This window comes from Capra hircus, chromosome 29 (genome assembly GCF_001704415.2).
Source record: "Capra hircus breed San Clemente chromosome 29, ASM170441v1, whole genome shotgun sequence".
NCBI lineage: Eukaryota > Metazoa > Chordata > Mammalia > Artiodactyla > Bovidae > Capra > Capra hircus.
In genome coordinates this window covers 31,131,276-31,147,112 of record NC_030836.1, presented here as the reverse complement: position 1 = coordinate 31,147,112, position 15,837 = coordinate 31,131,276, and the positions used below count along the sequence as shown (strand labels likewise).

At 46.2% G+C, this 15,837-nt stretch overlaps 1 protein-coding gene across 3 annotated transcripts in view; it reads left to right on the top strand.

Annotated features, from left to right (window-relative positions):
- The window catches only part of ETS1 (ETS proto-oncogene 1, transcription factor), a 142,417-nt gene extending 127,362 nt beyond the window's left edge, over window positions 1-15,055 (top strand). For 2 of the 3 annotated variants that reach the window (XM_018042658.1, XM_018042659.1), the window contains exons 9-10: window positions 9,470-9,588; window positions 11,235-15,055. In XM_018042658.1, coding sequence (XP_017898147.1) covers window positions 9,470-9,588; window positions 11,235-11,450 — 335 coding nt within the window. In that variant the 3' untranslated portion in view covers window positions 11,451-15,055. 3 annotated transcript variants of the gene reach the window in all.

Here is a 15,837-nt window from a genome sequence, read left to right as displayed (position 1 = left end):
CAGAGCCAAGATGGGTGCAATTTCTCGTGAGGGCCCCTCCAGGCTGGATTCTCGGTCCTTTCTTCTTTAAAGGCGTGGGCAGTCCCTTTTCAGCTTATCCCATTACAGTGGAACAGACGTGTTTTCTTCTGCTGCCTCCTTGCTGCTCTTAATACTCTCTTCTCTTATTCCACCCAGGCTGGCTACCACGCTTTACATCTGAGGGGTGCTCAGAAATTATTTATTGGATAAAGGCTTGAAAAGTTGTGTGCTCCAATGATGGTTTAAGATATAGTTCACCACCCCAAGAATTTGAATACGTTAACTAGTCATTTCTCTCAGCTTTGGTACAAGGGGGAAACTTTACTCCTAGGATAAAATAAAGCTCAGAGATTGCATGGAAAATCTACTAGGAAAGGTCCAGGCTTCAGAGCTCTCAAGTCTTATTCTCTAGTCCTAAGCAGTGCAGCCATCTTTCTTCTTATGACCTAGATGCTTAAGGAGGCATTTCCTTTTTTTTTTTTTTCTAATTGCCTGTAGGCATGGCTGGATGGCTTGCACCGACTCGATGGACATGAGTTTGGGTGAACTCTGGGAGTTGGTGATGGACAGAGAGGCCTGGCGTGCTGCAGTTCATGGGGTCACAAAGAGTCGGATACGACTGAGCGACTGAACTGAGGATATATATATATATATATATATTCATCTTTTAAAAAAAGTATTGTTTTCCTAATTTTTACAGTGTTGGTTTCTGCCATATAGCAATGGGAATCAGCCGTGAATATACGTACATCCTTTGGATATTTGTATTAACTATCTAAAGCATCTTTTATTTCTGAACACAGTTTGCACTGTTACTGTTCAGTCACCCAGTCATGTCTGACTCTTTGCAACCCCATGGACTGCAGCACGCCACCTTCCCTGTCCTTCACCATTTCCTGGAGTTTGCTTAAGCTCATGTCCATTGAGTTGGTGATGCCATCCAACCATCTCATCCTCTGTCACCCCCTTCTCCTCCTGCCCTGAGTCTTTCCCAGCATTGGGGTCTTTTCCAGAGAGTCTACTTTTCTCATCAGGTGGCCAAAGTATTGGAGCTTCAGCATCAGTTTTCACTCTATACCCTCAAATCCAGACCTCACTCATTTCTGGTGACTTCTTAAAACAATCAGTTACCTAGAAGACATTGGGAGGAAAAGCTCTGAAGAAAGCCACTTCCTGGCTTGCGCTTTGCCAGCTTGCTGTCCAGGAGTGTGTCTGAGTGGCAGGGTGAACTTGATTAGACAGAGTTCTTGAGTTTGGAGGGAAGGTGCCTGTCTTGGAGGACAGGCTGCCCCTTTAAGAGAGGAACCGTCTCTTTTCCCTGCAGCCACCCCTACACGTGTGTCCTTGAACACTTGCAGGTGTGAGGAGCGCAAGCAAAAACAAGGGCCTTTCCTCCAGACACTCAAGTGTGTAACTGTCTTGTGCTCAGGCCCCAGGCAGACCCAAGTGAGTCTCAGTTAAGTCTGCCCCAAATAGGGGAGTCTGGCTGAGCTAAGGCCCTCCAACGAGGCTTCCTGCCAGGACGGTCTTGGACATTGATCTCTGGACAAGACTTTCTGCTCTTCCTTCGATTAATACTAATGGGATCTGTCTCTTGGGCCAAACTGCAGACATTTGTGGGGAATGCTGGACTCACTGTAGCTCAGCCCTATGTAATTATTAGGTGGAGTGGGCTTGCTGTGGAGTATAAATGATTAGGGAAAAAAAAAAAGTACATTGGGGGAAAGAGGATCTAAGTCTGTCTGTGGCCAAGATTTCCCCAAACCAGAAATGTCGGCTATACTTTCACTTGCAAAGCAGTTTGCATCTGCTCTTTCTGTGCCTGCCTACTTTGAATTAGAGCAGGAACTTCAGAGTTATCCTTCACTTGAAAAAACCTTAACTATCTTTTCATCTACAGTGTTTAAAACATTTTACGTTTATATATGTTAATCATTTTGCTTTTCCTTCTAACTTTGTCCTCTTTCAAAATTGCCGTATAAAAGGCCAATTGAATTCTTGGAAGAATAATTGAATTTTATTTAGTGCTTTTGCTATTTTGTTTTTCTATTCCATCTTATTTTTCCTTGTTTTTCTTCAGAAAAGTCTGCTTTTAAAAATATTTTTTCTGTTGTCAAATTCTTCTGTTTAATTCTACTGTTATGGTTTATGTTCCCAAACTGTTCTACACTGTAGTCAGCTCTTAAGCAGGAAGGAGCTGTGATAACTACTTGCATTTTAGAGATGGATAAACTAAAACCCAGAGAGGTTAAATGAGCTGTATGAGATCACTCAATGAATCAGGGAAGAAGTGGGGTCAAGGCTCTAGACACTTGACTCCCTATTTTGGGCATTTCCCACCATCATGTATATATTTTCATTTTATAGGATACCATCTGCTGTCATCTCAGTCAGTATGCCCAATGTCCGACATATTTGTTCGTTTAAATTTTTTGAAACGCTTCCTCCTTTCTTTTGGTCTACTGTTTCAGAGACGTGGACTTGACATTAAAGGCTGGTTTTGTTTTCTTAATTGTTTCCATTGCTCGATACTGGCTATTCCAGCATCCATAAATGCAAGGGCATGAACCTGTGGTCTTTCATGATATTCACGAGGGATGTTTTTCAAGCACCTGCTAGAATGTTGTTTGTGGTTATGCGTTGAGTTATAGGAACTTAGATCCTGGATTGCTGCCCTTGAGTTGCTAGCCATTGATAGAGAACAAGTGTCTAGAACATAATGGTTTAGAGTGATTTGTTGAACCAAGGCATCTCAGCCAGTTACAGAATGGATTGTGTGTGGATTGTGGTGGAGATGAGATGAGATTGGGTTGAGTTGGGAGAAAAGGAGGGACATAACTCAGAAGAAACGGGGAAAGGCTCTTTCAGGTATAAAAACAAGCCAAAGTACCATGCAGTCTCCGCTCTTCCATCTTTTGAAAATCTTCCTGGTGCCCTGGTACCGACTCCTTCATCCTTAGGCAGAGGACAGTGCAGCTTCCTGTTGAATTTGGCCCAGAGGTCAAGACACTGTCAGGATGCTTTCTGTTCAGTTTCTCATTAAACGTCATGTCACAAGAACTGAAAGGAGAAAGAGGGACTTTGGGATCATCTATGAATGATAATTTAGAATGGGGTTGACAAGAAGCGGGTGACGTTTAGATGCTGGGGTCGCCCACCAGCCCCCAGAGGTGGGCGCTCCTGCAGTTGCTGTGTTCAGTCGTTCAGTCTTGTCCAGCTCTCTGCAACCTCATGGTCTACCTACCGCACGCCAGGCGCCCTGTCCTTCACCCTCTCCCGGAGTTTGCTCAACCTCATGTCCACTGAGTCAGTGATGCCATCCTGCAGTAGTTTGTAAGAAAGATAGACTTGTGAACAGATGGGTCATTTCTGGATTCGAGTGTTCTGTTTTTGCCACCATCGTTTGGCTGTGGGTAGAGACACCTGGGTGAGAGGGCGGGGCCGCTTGGTCCCGTTCCTCTGTTTTAGGACCACCTGTCAGATGTGTGCTGTTGGAGCCAAGTAAACCCTGCTGCAAGGGTGACCAACCATGAGAGTTTCATAGGTTAAAATAAATGCGGTGTCCTGCCCACACTGAGGTGTTTGATTTGACTTTGAGAGTCGAGCTACAGAGATTAGATTCTCAAAGTAGCAGATGAATCCCCAAAGGACCTGAGGTGTGGTCGTTTTTATTTTGGGGTGCATGTTGATGAAATGTAGCCTGGGAGTCCCCCATATTGTTTGGCCCCAAATATAGTTTAATAGAGAGAAGCAGTTTGGGTCACCTTTTCAAAACCCTGATACCTTTCCGCACAGGAGGATTGTTTGAGTAAGACAGTTCAGTAAATGTTTACAGAGCTCATCTGTCCAAGACCGGGTCCCAGGCCAGGCACTGACTATGCCTGTAAGGGTCAATCAGATGCAACCCAGGCTCCCAGGGAGCTGACAGCTGGATCATTTAACAGCAAGCAGGTTTTTTGATAGCTGGTGTTTGTTGGTGAGGCACCATCCCAGGCTTTGGGTTATAGCAGTAGAAACACACGGGCCCTGCCCCTGGAGCATGTGTTCTAGGGATGAGAGAGACGCAGGGAGAGCCAGTTGTCAGGGCTGGCCCTGCTGAGAGCAGAGCATGACGGGAGGCTGCCCGAGACGAGACGCTGGCTACCCGGGCCCTGACTCTTCTGTGTTAGCCTTGCGCTGGGCACAGGTGACGGAGCGAGAACGTGCAGCTGAACTAGAAAAGCTGAAGTCCCCCTCTGACCGCGGTTCGCGAGCAGTGAGATCATTGCTATGGCTGGCAACCCCCACGTCTAGAAAATGGGAAGAAAAGATACCCACATGTGGCCACATGGAGAGGGATTATGATCCAGAGCATCGGGAACACCTTGCTAAATAACCTCCCGTCCTAGCCTGTGCCTTTCCTTTTACCTAAGTAGCTCCCATCTTAGCCTCAGAATAACGGAGGGGAAAAAAAAGCAGGGCTTTTAAATAACTACCTCTCATCTAGATAGATGGGGACCTTCTAGTCCCTAGACAAAGAGAAGGGGTGTAATCAACTCAATGAGTAGAAATTCACTTGAAGTTTTGCCTAAAAAGAAAAAAGAGAGAGAGATTATAGCCTTGGATTTGACAGGCTTTAGGGGTCCCCCTGGAGGGAGGTATCCTCCTGCGACTTGCTTTGCTATCCTGGGGTCCCTCCAGGTACCCACCCTATGTTGTTGGTCCGGAGGCCTTGTCACCATTTTCAGATTGGGGCTGTCAGTGTGGTACTGAGAATTTTCCTCTTCCCCAGAAGCCGAGAAGAACAAAGCAGTCAGAGGAAATTCCCCACTGCAGCCGCGGAGGGGGGGCGTCCCCCCCACCTCCCCGCCCCGCCTGCGAGAGAGACTTCCTTCAAACAGGGACCCTCTGTTGTTGTAGCTCAGAGCTTCGACTTGAGAAGCATAGTTTCCCAGTGATGCCACTGGATTCCTGACGTCTGACACCCCGGGGCGGCCTGGTGAAGGCCTCCGTTGACTGCCCTGGGCCCCTGGACAGGGACAGCATTGTGAGTCACACTCGGTGTGTGAGCTCCCCTGCCCATGACTGGCACTATTATTAGTACCATTCTCTGCTCCTGGGACAAAGGTCACTGGGACCAGAGTCCGGTTGGGTGGGTGGCGGGGGCTGGGCCCAGGGCCGAGAGGAGGTGTGAGTGGAATGGAGGCGAGAGAAGGCTTTTCCACATGAAGATGCGCTGGAGGGAGGGGGGCAGGGACGGAGCCCTGGCCCGGCAGATTTGGGCAGACTGACCCCGAGTGATGCAGAAACAGCCTCTGCGAGAACTCAGATCGAGCAGGCCAGCCTCAGCCAGCATGTGGGCAAGTCTGGGGCTTGAGAACTTCCTTTGGGTCTGGACTTGGGTGCTACCAGCAGGTCAGAGTTGCCAGTGACCCCAGAGCCACCTTTGGGAGTGGGCCACCCTGAGAGGTCCCCATCTTCCCTCCCAGACCCAAGGGGAGGATGGATACATTGTCATGGAAACAGGCTCCAGCGTGGGACTCTCCACTGGTCCAGCCTGGGCACCAGCCACCCCGACGCCCACATTCCGGACTGTCTGGCAGGGAAAAGAAACCCATGTCTGTTCTATCTCTGATGCCCGCACAACCTAAAAGAGGGTTGGGGTGTCAGCAGAAATGTACAAGAGAGGAATTTCTGGGAAGCGTCATGGATCCTTTTTATTCAGGGTCACATTGCGGGCTTTCTGAAAGGCTAGCAGCGGCTTCCAGAATGCCCCAGGTGGGAGCGCCGTGTGTGCCGTTGGCGGGGCTAGGCTGGCAGGATCTCTCCTCAAGAATAAGGGAAGGAAATTCGCGCTGACATCACTGCTGCTATGACTTCGTTCTTGTGCAGCCCTGGAGACACGTTCCTCCCTGCCTCCCCATCCTGCGCCCTGTCCTTTCTCTCGGCATCTGGTTTTCCTATTTACCCTCCCTCTTCCCTTCAGTAAATAGGGAAAAAAAGAGGCACCACACCTAGGACTTGGGTTCCCAGTTCCCGAATTTCAGTTTTGTGTTCCTTATGAACAAAGGACAGCTCACACGGAGGGGGAAAAAACACCCACATGCAAGGACTCACCCCGTCTCGGGCCACATCCACAGACCCCAGGGATCAGATGTACACAGACAGTGGGGTGCGGCTCTGAAGTGGCAGCAGGAGCAGTGGGAATAGTTCTGTCTGACGTTCCTCCCTCATGAGCTGGTCCCTGTGATGCTAATCCAAGCCCCGTCCCCACTCTATGGCTGCACATCTGAAGGGTGGGGGCCCGAGGTGGCTCTTGCACCCCCCTCCCTGGGAATCTGGAGGTGCTTGCTTCTCCCTGCCATTGACCACAACTTCCCAGGGCAAAGAATCACCATAATTCTGCCTCTTTCCTCAACCTGGTATGATTAGAGCCCTTATCCGTAAAGGGACTTTAAGACAAGTGGAATGAAAGAGGGGCATACCCCGTGGCTCAGCGGTGAAAAATCTGGCTGCCAATGCAGGAGATGCAGAAGACTCAGGTTCGCTCCCTGGGCCAGAAAGCTCCCTTGGAGAAGGAAATGGCAACCCACTCCAGTGTTCTTGCCTGAAAAATCCCATGGACGGGGAGCCTAGCAGGCTTCATAGGATCACGAAGAGTTGGCCATGACTGAGCGTGCGTGCACACGTGTGCACACACACACAGTGGGGGTGAGAAGTAATGAAATTACATGGCCTAATGGTGACCATGAGGGGTGCAGATGGAGCTGGAAGTGTCACCTGTGTAGAGGACACCAAGGTCCCCAGTGGTCAGACTGACTGGGGAACCACTGGCCATCTGGTGTCCTGGACTGCTTGCTTTGAGCCATGAGGAAGAGCTATATTTCAAATGCAAGGTCCTTTTACCCCAAGGACCATTGCAGCCAGCGGGCAGGTTAAATGCCAGCTCTGGGTTGGACTTGCCTGGGGGCAAGTCCATGGCTTGAGAGAGAGATTTAGGGGGTCAGGCAGGCTGCCTGGGTTCTAGCCATACCACTTCTGACCTGCACAACCTTGGACAGGACACACAGTGGGTCAGTTTTCTTTGCCGTACAGTGGGAGAAACAAATGTGATAACAGTAGTATCTACTCAGGGAGTTATTGTGAGGGATAAATACTGGGTTGGGCAAAAAGATCATTCGGATTTTTCCCTATGTTACAGAAAAACCCGAATGAACATTTTGGGGAACCCAATAAGATGCTCTAAAACATGACATATTACTGTGGTACATAGTAGGTGCACAATAAATCCTGGCTTCTGTTACTGTTTTCCTTTACCAGGTGTCTGAAAGCAGACCTCTCTCCACCATGTCTATGGTCTGTGGTCTTGACCCAAAAGAGGACCACGAACTCCCTGGCTTATTTTCATAATTTTGGGATAGTTGGTTTTTCCTTTCATGTCTCATTTCAGTGGTTCAGTGGGTATCTATTCTATACTTCTTCAGGATACCTATTATGTCACAAGAGCTATTGTAACTAATTCTATAGCATTTCTTAATAGAAATTTGTTTTCTTCCTCCTGCCCATCCGGATGGCTTCTCAATGGATTCCTCATAGGAAATCACAACAGGACATTCCTTCTGGCCGAGGGTGGTAGCTGGTGACTACTTGGCTGTCAAGGAAACTGCAAATGTGTCTGAGCTGTCTAGAAATTTTTTTTTTTTTTCCATTGGGGTAGAAACAGAGAAGTGGGTAAGCCTTTACCAGTGTCATTCCTGGGACTGTTTCTTCAAATGTTAATATACTTTGCAGGCATTGGCTGAATTGTTTAATTCTAGAATATGTGTAAGGTATTTCTTGCAAGATGGTTTTAAACTACTCGGGGTTCATTCATAGAAGGGTGAGGTAGAGGTATTTCATTTTCCTTGCTGAGCTTGGGCTGGGCTGAGGAGGGACCACTGGGATGCTATTACTATAGCCAAGGCTTCCTTGGGGTGTCCCACCAGTGATGACGAGCACCAGCTGCTGTTTGCTCATAGGCGTCCATCAGGATTACCCTGGGGCCTGGAGTGAAGGTCTGGGGATTGGCCCACTGTTTTCTAACTGTGCCTAGACCAACGTGACGTCATTTTTCCTGAGCACCTTACTCTGCACCAGTAGAATGGAGGCAGTCAGCCCAGTCTGCCAAGCCTTTAAGGAGATTGGGGAGTGGGTTTTAGGAATAAGCAAAATGATGAACGTGAAAATGTCTTGTAGGTGTGTCCAAGACATGACAAGAGATTGCCTTCCTAGATCTTGAAGGGCATTTCCTTATTAGATCGAGAGGCAAGGCAAGCTTGTTTCCTACTGCATCTCAGTTTACTTAGGATCAGACACATGTGGAACTCAGGTTAAGGATTAGAGCCTAACAAACTCAAGTTTTCTTACCTGAGTCAGAGCATGCCAGGCTTTCTTTGTCTACACGGACTGGCTGTCTCCAGCTGCACTGTGTCCAGATCGCTTCTGAGATGGTGTTAACAAGGCCTACACATCTACACAGCGTAGATGTGTAACAAGCAGTGTGGACTATTGAGCCCATATCTGTCTCTCTAGCTACACCCATAAATCAGATAGGAATCTCTGGCATCATTGTCATTTCTGAATAGAAAACTATCCTAGAAGGAAATCTATGTAGCACAGACTCTTTTAGTATAAGATAAACTAACAAACAGAGTATGTCAGGGCTTCCAGAACTAAGACGTTGGCAGTGTTAATGACTAAGATGAGAAGTGTGTGTGTGTGTGTGTGTGTGTGTGTGTGTGTATGTATGTATGTATGTGAATTAGAGTTTGCTTTACTGTGGTGAATTTCTGAGACAGTGCTAACCTGACCTTTGAGGATTTCATAGCTGGCAAGTTAATTTCCTCCCTTTCTTAGTTTGGATGCTTGCCTGTAGGCATCTTGGGGGACTGGATTGTGGTAGAGAGGACTATTACGACCAAGAGAACATCTAACTTCTCTTCCCTTGTTAGATCGCCCTAAGGTAATGATTCTTCTCCCTCGAAAACCAGGGACCAAAGGGTCCTTACTGTAGACTTTGTTTATGGGCTTTTGACTTCTGCTTGGAGCTGACAAAGACACTCCTCGGTTCATACCTTGAGTACTTCATAAGGCAGAAATAATGACTTTGTTTTTGAAGGCCAAGCTGACCATGTTGCCTTAGAATATCTCAAAGGAGCAATCCAGGATTTTCTTTCTAGAATTTGCTTAGCCATAAAAGATGGACTGACTTTTAAATCGATCTAAATAAGGCAATTGATACTCCATCCTAAAGGCAGTTTTGGTGGGGATTCTTCACCGTTCCGGTCTGTTCCACCAGTTCCTGTGACTCTTGTGCTCTGGGTATTCCTTGTTTTCCCCTGGCGGATGGGCTGGGAGGGAAGGGGCTGGGGTTCGCTGCTGAGCGTGTGGCACATCTGGGACAGTGATTCACTGTGGCTTGTGTCTCCAGGCAGCGGACCGATCCAGCTGTGGCAGTTTCTTCTGGAATTACTCACGGATAAGTCCTGTCAGTCTTTCATCAGCTGGACAGGAGATGGCTGGGAATTCAAGCTTTCTGACCCAGATGAGGTAAGGAGGGAGTGACTTGAGAGTGTTGTGTCCAGGGATGGTGAGAGAGCTCTGGGGATGGGTTGTGTGGGGCTTGATGGTGTTTTCTAGGGTTTGAATCCCAGCTCTGCCACCTGCTACTTGGGGGACCTCTTCTGAGCCTGAGTTGCATCATTTGGAAAACACAGAAAAGACCTAGGTTGCCCGTTTGTTTTTCAGCTTAATGGATAGGACATGCCTACAGTGCCTGTCACATTGCTAGGCCTTTTGTAAACACAAGTTGGGCTTCCCTGGTGGCTCAGTGGTAAAGAACCCACCTGCCAGTACAGGATACTCAGGTTCAGTCCCTTGGTTGGGAAGATCCCCTGGAGAAGGAAATGGCAACCCACTCCTATATTCTTGCCTAGAAAATGCTATGGACCAGAACCTGGTGGGCTGCAGTCCATGGGGTTGCAAAAAGTGTTGGAAACGACTTAGCAACAAAAACAGAAGTTGCCTTCTCTGACTTTGTTCCCTTGTTGGCCTTGTGGCTCTGTGAATATGGAAGGCATCTGACAATTTGAGAGGCCTGCAGCGTTTGGTGAGATTTGCTCATCATTTTGTTTTTCCATCAACAAACAGTGAGGGGAGGAGGAATGCACTGAGTCTGAGATGAACATGTACACATTGCCCGTGGGCTTCCCTGATTGCTCAGTTGGTAAAGAATCCACCTGCAATGCAGGAGACCCCGGTTCAATCACTGGATTGGGAAGATCCACTGGAGAAGGGATAGGCTACCCACTCCAGTATTCTTGGCCTTCCCTTGTGGCTCAGCTGGTAAAGAATCTGCCTGTAATGCAGGAGACCTTGGTTTGATCCCTGGGTTGCAAAGATCCCTTGGAGAAGGGAAAAGATACCCACTCCAGTATTCTGGCCTGGAGAATTCCATGGATGTGTATAGTCCATGGGGTCACAGAGAGTCGACAACCAGCAAGGACCTACCGTCTAGCACAGGGAACTCTAGTCAATATTCTGTGATAATCTATAAGGGGAAAAGATCTGAAAATATATGTATGTAGAAGTGAATCACGTTGCTATACACCGGAAACTAACACAACATTGTAAATCAATTATACACCAATAAGAAAACAAAAACACAAATAGGGAGTGGTTGCTCTGTGACACGCCCAAATTCGGAGGATGCAGAGCAATGAACAAGAGAGAGGCCCTCTGTTCCGGCTGAAGTGAGAAACCCTGGGCCTCAAAAAAAAAAAAAAAAGATGCTTCCTGTTGATGAAAGACAGGTGTGACTGTAACTCAGTCCATCATCCCTCACATCAGATTTCATGCTTTCAAAGCAAAGATGTTCTATTAATAATACAGGGTAAGAGGAGACTCTATAGTGTCTCCTGTTAAAAAAGACTTTTTTAAATATCAAATGCTTTAACTCCCATTCCATAGAAGTTCAGGGTCACTGCATTTTCATCAGCTTAAAGAGTCAACTTCACTGCCAACCTGGCCTAGCCCTCAAAACTTGGAATTCAGAAAAGTAACTTCTTTGTCGATGAATCTCTAGCCATCTTTTGAACATCATGGGTCATCACCAGTGAGTGCAGGCATATTAACATGTATCGTGGGCTTATTCTGGAAGTGTTCACCCCTCTTCTTTTTTAAAAATTAAATTTCAGGTGGCCAGGAGATGGGGAAAAAGGAAAAACAAGCCTAAGATGAATTATGAGAAACTGAGCCGTGGCCTTCGCTACTATTATGACAAAAACATCATCCACAAGACAGCGGGTAAACGCTACGTGTACCGTTTTGTGTGTGACCTGCAAAGCCTGCTGGGGTACACGCCCGAGGAGCTCCATGCCATGCTGGATGTCAAGCCCGACGCCGACGAGTGATGGACGCTGAGGGGCCGGGGAAACCCTGCTGAGACATTTCAGAGAACAACCATGTCGGTCGGACTCTTAATTTTTTAATTGTTATTCTATTTTTAATTTTCCAGAACTCATTTTTTTTACATTCAGGGGTGGGAGCTAAGTGAGCTGCAGCTATAATCCATTGTGTGCCGTTGAAGGAGAGCCAGGACTGGTGGGGTGGGTGGGACAAGAAATTCTGGAGTGGATTTTCAGGAGACAAGGGCCTTCTTAGAAGCTTGAAGAATCTGGCTTAAGGGAGGAAGAGACTAACACGTCCAGTTATTAAAAAAAAAAAGTCATCCACAAAAAAAATGTCTTGAGTTATGGACCTATTAGCAAAAGAAATTGATGCGCCAGGAGTCTTGAAACTAATGAAAGGCAATTAATTTCCTTTTGTCTTTAGGTCTGGGAGGGCAAAAAAGAGGGAGGTAGGATAAAGCCTTTAGTTTGGGGGTGCAATAGAAAATCACGGACTATTGACCTTTTTGTTCTACTTTTGAAACAAAGATGGACTTCAGTGGGGAGGGGCTGAAACTGTTTTTGTGTTAAAATTTATTCTATTAAATTTTGTGCCAGTATTTTTTTTTTTTCCTTAAAAATCGTCTTAAGCTCTAAGGTGGTCTCAGTATTGCGGTATCATGCAATTTTGTTTTTATTTGCCAACTGAGGATTCTGACACAGTGAAAGGAAACTGTTTATATAGACCCCACTGGAAAGACAAAGCGCCATCACTGAGATTTGGGGATCCCAAGTTCATGTGACTGATGTGTGAAGGGAAAAAATGATGCTAATTTGGGTACAAGGGAACTGTGCATGTGAATTTCTCCTTTAATTTTTAAAAATTATGATCGCACCCCTCTACTTATTTGTCATGAGTGTATTCTCAGAGTTTGGACTTAACATTGAGCTAAGAAGCATTAAGTCTTTGAACTGAATGTATTTTGCAGCCCTGCTTTGGACAATAGTAAATGTAGGAGCACTGTAGAAGTCTTATGAAAGAGGGAGTGAAGGGAGAAGATTGACCTGGTTCTCTACTGGTTTTTTAGACTTGTAACATACATGACTTGGAATAAAATCTGTATGCACGGGCATTACCCCTCAGGTCTTAGGAAATAAGTCCTGAATGCATGTCCTTCCCAACTAACACTCTGTACTTTGTCCTTTGTGTCTTATTTTCCTAGCATCCCACATTTATCACTTTTCCCCACTCTGTTGTTCAGTAGAAGGAAATGTACAGCTTTCTCTTGGGTGAGTGAAAGAGTAGCCGCAGACGTGTCATGAGTTGGAGAGTGTCTGATAAAAGCCATTTAGATGTCCTGGGTTTTAGAAGCCATGGAAACTGAGGGAGCCTAGGAATAAAATGTGGCTCGGCTGTCTTTGGGAAAAGTGCAAGGCTTTCCTTTGAAGGGTTTAAGGCAGCTGTGTCGGGTGTCAGGTGAGACTGGGTGGGCAGGCAGAGGTGCACAGAGCAGATGCTATAAGGGTCCCGGGCTTGGATCTGTTGTCCTGGCGCAGGATAAGGGAAGGTTGGTAATTGCAAAGGAAGGAAGCTTGAAGGCATAGGAACTATAAGGAAAGGAGCTTGGGTGTAGCAATAAGGTGGTCCATGAGATTCAAATCTACTTTTACTTCTCCTGGAGTTGAACTACAAACATCATCAACCGAGGTCATTGTCAAGGGTCATCTGAAAATGGAGTTTGGGGAGAGGGGACCAACATCTGACTACTAAGGAAAAGTGCCTAATACAATTAGAATCCTCTCTTCCTCAGCTCAACAGGTGCCGGATTTGAAAAGGAGGGTGACAGAGGGATGGCTTTCAGCGAGGAAGGGGAAGAAACCCTCAGGACGGGCTTCTCGGGGTTGGCCCTTGTTGGGCTTCAGCTGAGAAACTGGAAGTCTACTAACTACCTTCTAGCATAGCTTCAAGAAAGTGGATTGTTTTCTCCCAGGTCTTCTTGCAGACCCCGGATTATCAGGAACTTAACTCTGTGATTCACGCGCTTCCTCATACCGAGAAATCGGAGCATCCGCTTGGAAAGCAGAGGCAGCATTTCGCCCAGCTGTGTATTGCGATCTTCTTCCGGACGCAGGTGCCTTAATGAAGCTCTCGACATATTTTAGGAGCTGCTCAGGGAGTGTTAGGCAGAACTGTTTGGACTACATTGTCTTCTCTTAGATTATGTGATCTTTGTTGGGCACTGGCAAAGATGTGTGTGCGCGTGCGCGTGTGTGTCTCTGTGTGTGTTTGCAGACGTGCAGAACTGCAGCTGAGAGAATGCTGGGGCTTTCTCATGATGTCTTTCCACATTTCAGTGATGGGTGAGAGTAGAACCAAGGCCAGACTCCGGTCCTTGCTTCTTTGCCACCAGGCATATCACTTTCTCAGCTCAACAGCCCTTTCCGTTTCAATCGATGCTGAGACGCCCTCCCTGTGTATGTCTGACTCCTGCCATAATTCACGTAAACAAGTGCCTCCTCACGCTCTTCAGCCGCTTGTTTGCCAAGATGCACCCCCCTCCCCCGCCCTGCTCTCTCTCCCAGTCCACTGTTTCCAGTATTTGTAGATAGCGTGTTAGTTCAAACAGCTTCGTCAATCTGGCCAGATGCTTTTTTTTTTTTCCTCCTTCTGTCCAGAGACCATCCCAGGAAGAGTGGTGGGTGGTTTATACACTGGAAATGGAGCAGAATTGTTGGATTTCTGCTTTAAAAAAAAACAAAAAAACACATGTTAACTTCAGAGGAAGGATGGGCAAATCTGGTTGAGTTGGGTGAAACTCTGTTTTCCTGGAGATGCATCTGTTAACCCATGTTGGTTTGGGCTGTAGGGTTCAGAGTCACTTTGGTCCCCTTTCGCTTTCAGGGGAGGGACTTCCCTACACAAAGCCCTGGTTTTTTGGCTATGGAGATTAGAGGTAACATTCAGAGATCAGATATGCTTTTCCTCACTTTGGGGCTGAACACTCTGGGTTTTAGAGCATTAACCTGCCTAATCTTCATGGTGAAAACGACACCTTCTCTATCCTCGTCATGCTGTGCATGCTGCTGTCTCTGTTGGGGTCTATATAAATGGGTTGAACTCTTAATCTACATTCCAAAGAAGTTTCGAGGAACCATAAATATATGTATACATATACATATATTAAATATATATATTAAAATGAAATTTATCTCTATCAGGAATACTGCCTCAGTTATTGAACTTTTTTTTAGAATACTTTTTTTTTAAGATGAGAAGTATAGGGGTGAAAAAGATGTTATATTGTGTTTGACTATTTTCCAACTTGTATTTTCATATAATTTATATTTTTTAAGAGCTGAAAATTTAAAAGCAAGATAAAAAAAAGGAAAAGCAGGTGCTTTTTAAAAAATCAGAACTGAGGTAGCTTAGAGATGTAGCGATGTAAGTGTCTATGTGTTTTTTTTTTTTTAATGCAAAAAAAATTTCTTATGGGGGAGTTTTTTGTTCGTTTATTTTAGTAGCTGATGCTGGCACATCATTTTGCTGGAGAATTTTTTATATACTGTAGCCTGATTTCATATTGTATTTTAAACTGTGTGAGATTAAAAGCAAAGAAATTCATTCATAACGATGTGGGTTTGGCTCCGTTCTTTCCTGTCTGGTTCATGTGTGAAAGGAGGACACATTAGCCAACCAGAGACAAGCACAGGAAGGAATGCAACTTCATCTGATCTCACGAGCTCTGCACCATTTCAGATAAAGATTTCCTAATAAAGTGAGAACTAACATAGGGATATGGGGAAGTGTCATCTGACATCCTTGTTACTGAAGATGGAGTCATCCTTTGTGGAATGTCCCCACCTCATCATACCGCATTTTGATCGTGTCTGAGGACTAAGAGGCACATGAAGAAACATTTTAATGACTCAACAGATAAGCATTTGATTTCAGCTAGGTAAAGTTCCTGATACTGACACAGGACGTTGAATATCTTTGGTCCACACTTGGGAACAGCACTCTTCCCCCTCCTTCTTACACTCATTTTGTCCTGTGCTGATTCAGACCCATCGCATGAATGTTGGCCCCAACTCTTTTGGGGGGGGGCTGAAAATGGGGAATGGTAGCATCCAAGCCCTCAGCAGTCATAAATGCAACCGTATTTAGGAACACATGCTGCATGGTGCCTCTTCTCTTGTTAAAACTGCAGAAGGTGGATGTTTTTAATTAACACCAGCATTCACAACATGAATCCCGACTCACAGCTGGAAAGAGAATTTTTGCTGAATTGGTCACAAAGAGAGCTCTGTTTTTGGAAAATCGGTTTCTTCCAGCCTGGAGCTTGAGGTTTCCTGCGTGCACATTAAACACTGACTGTGTGGTCCAGTGGTCAGGGAGCCCGACTTGCCGAGA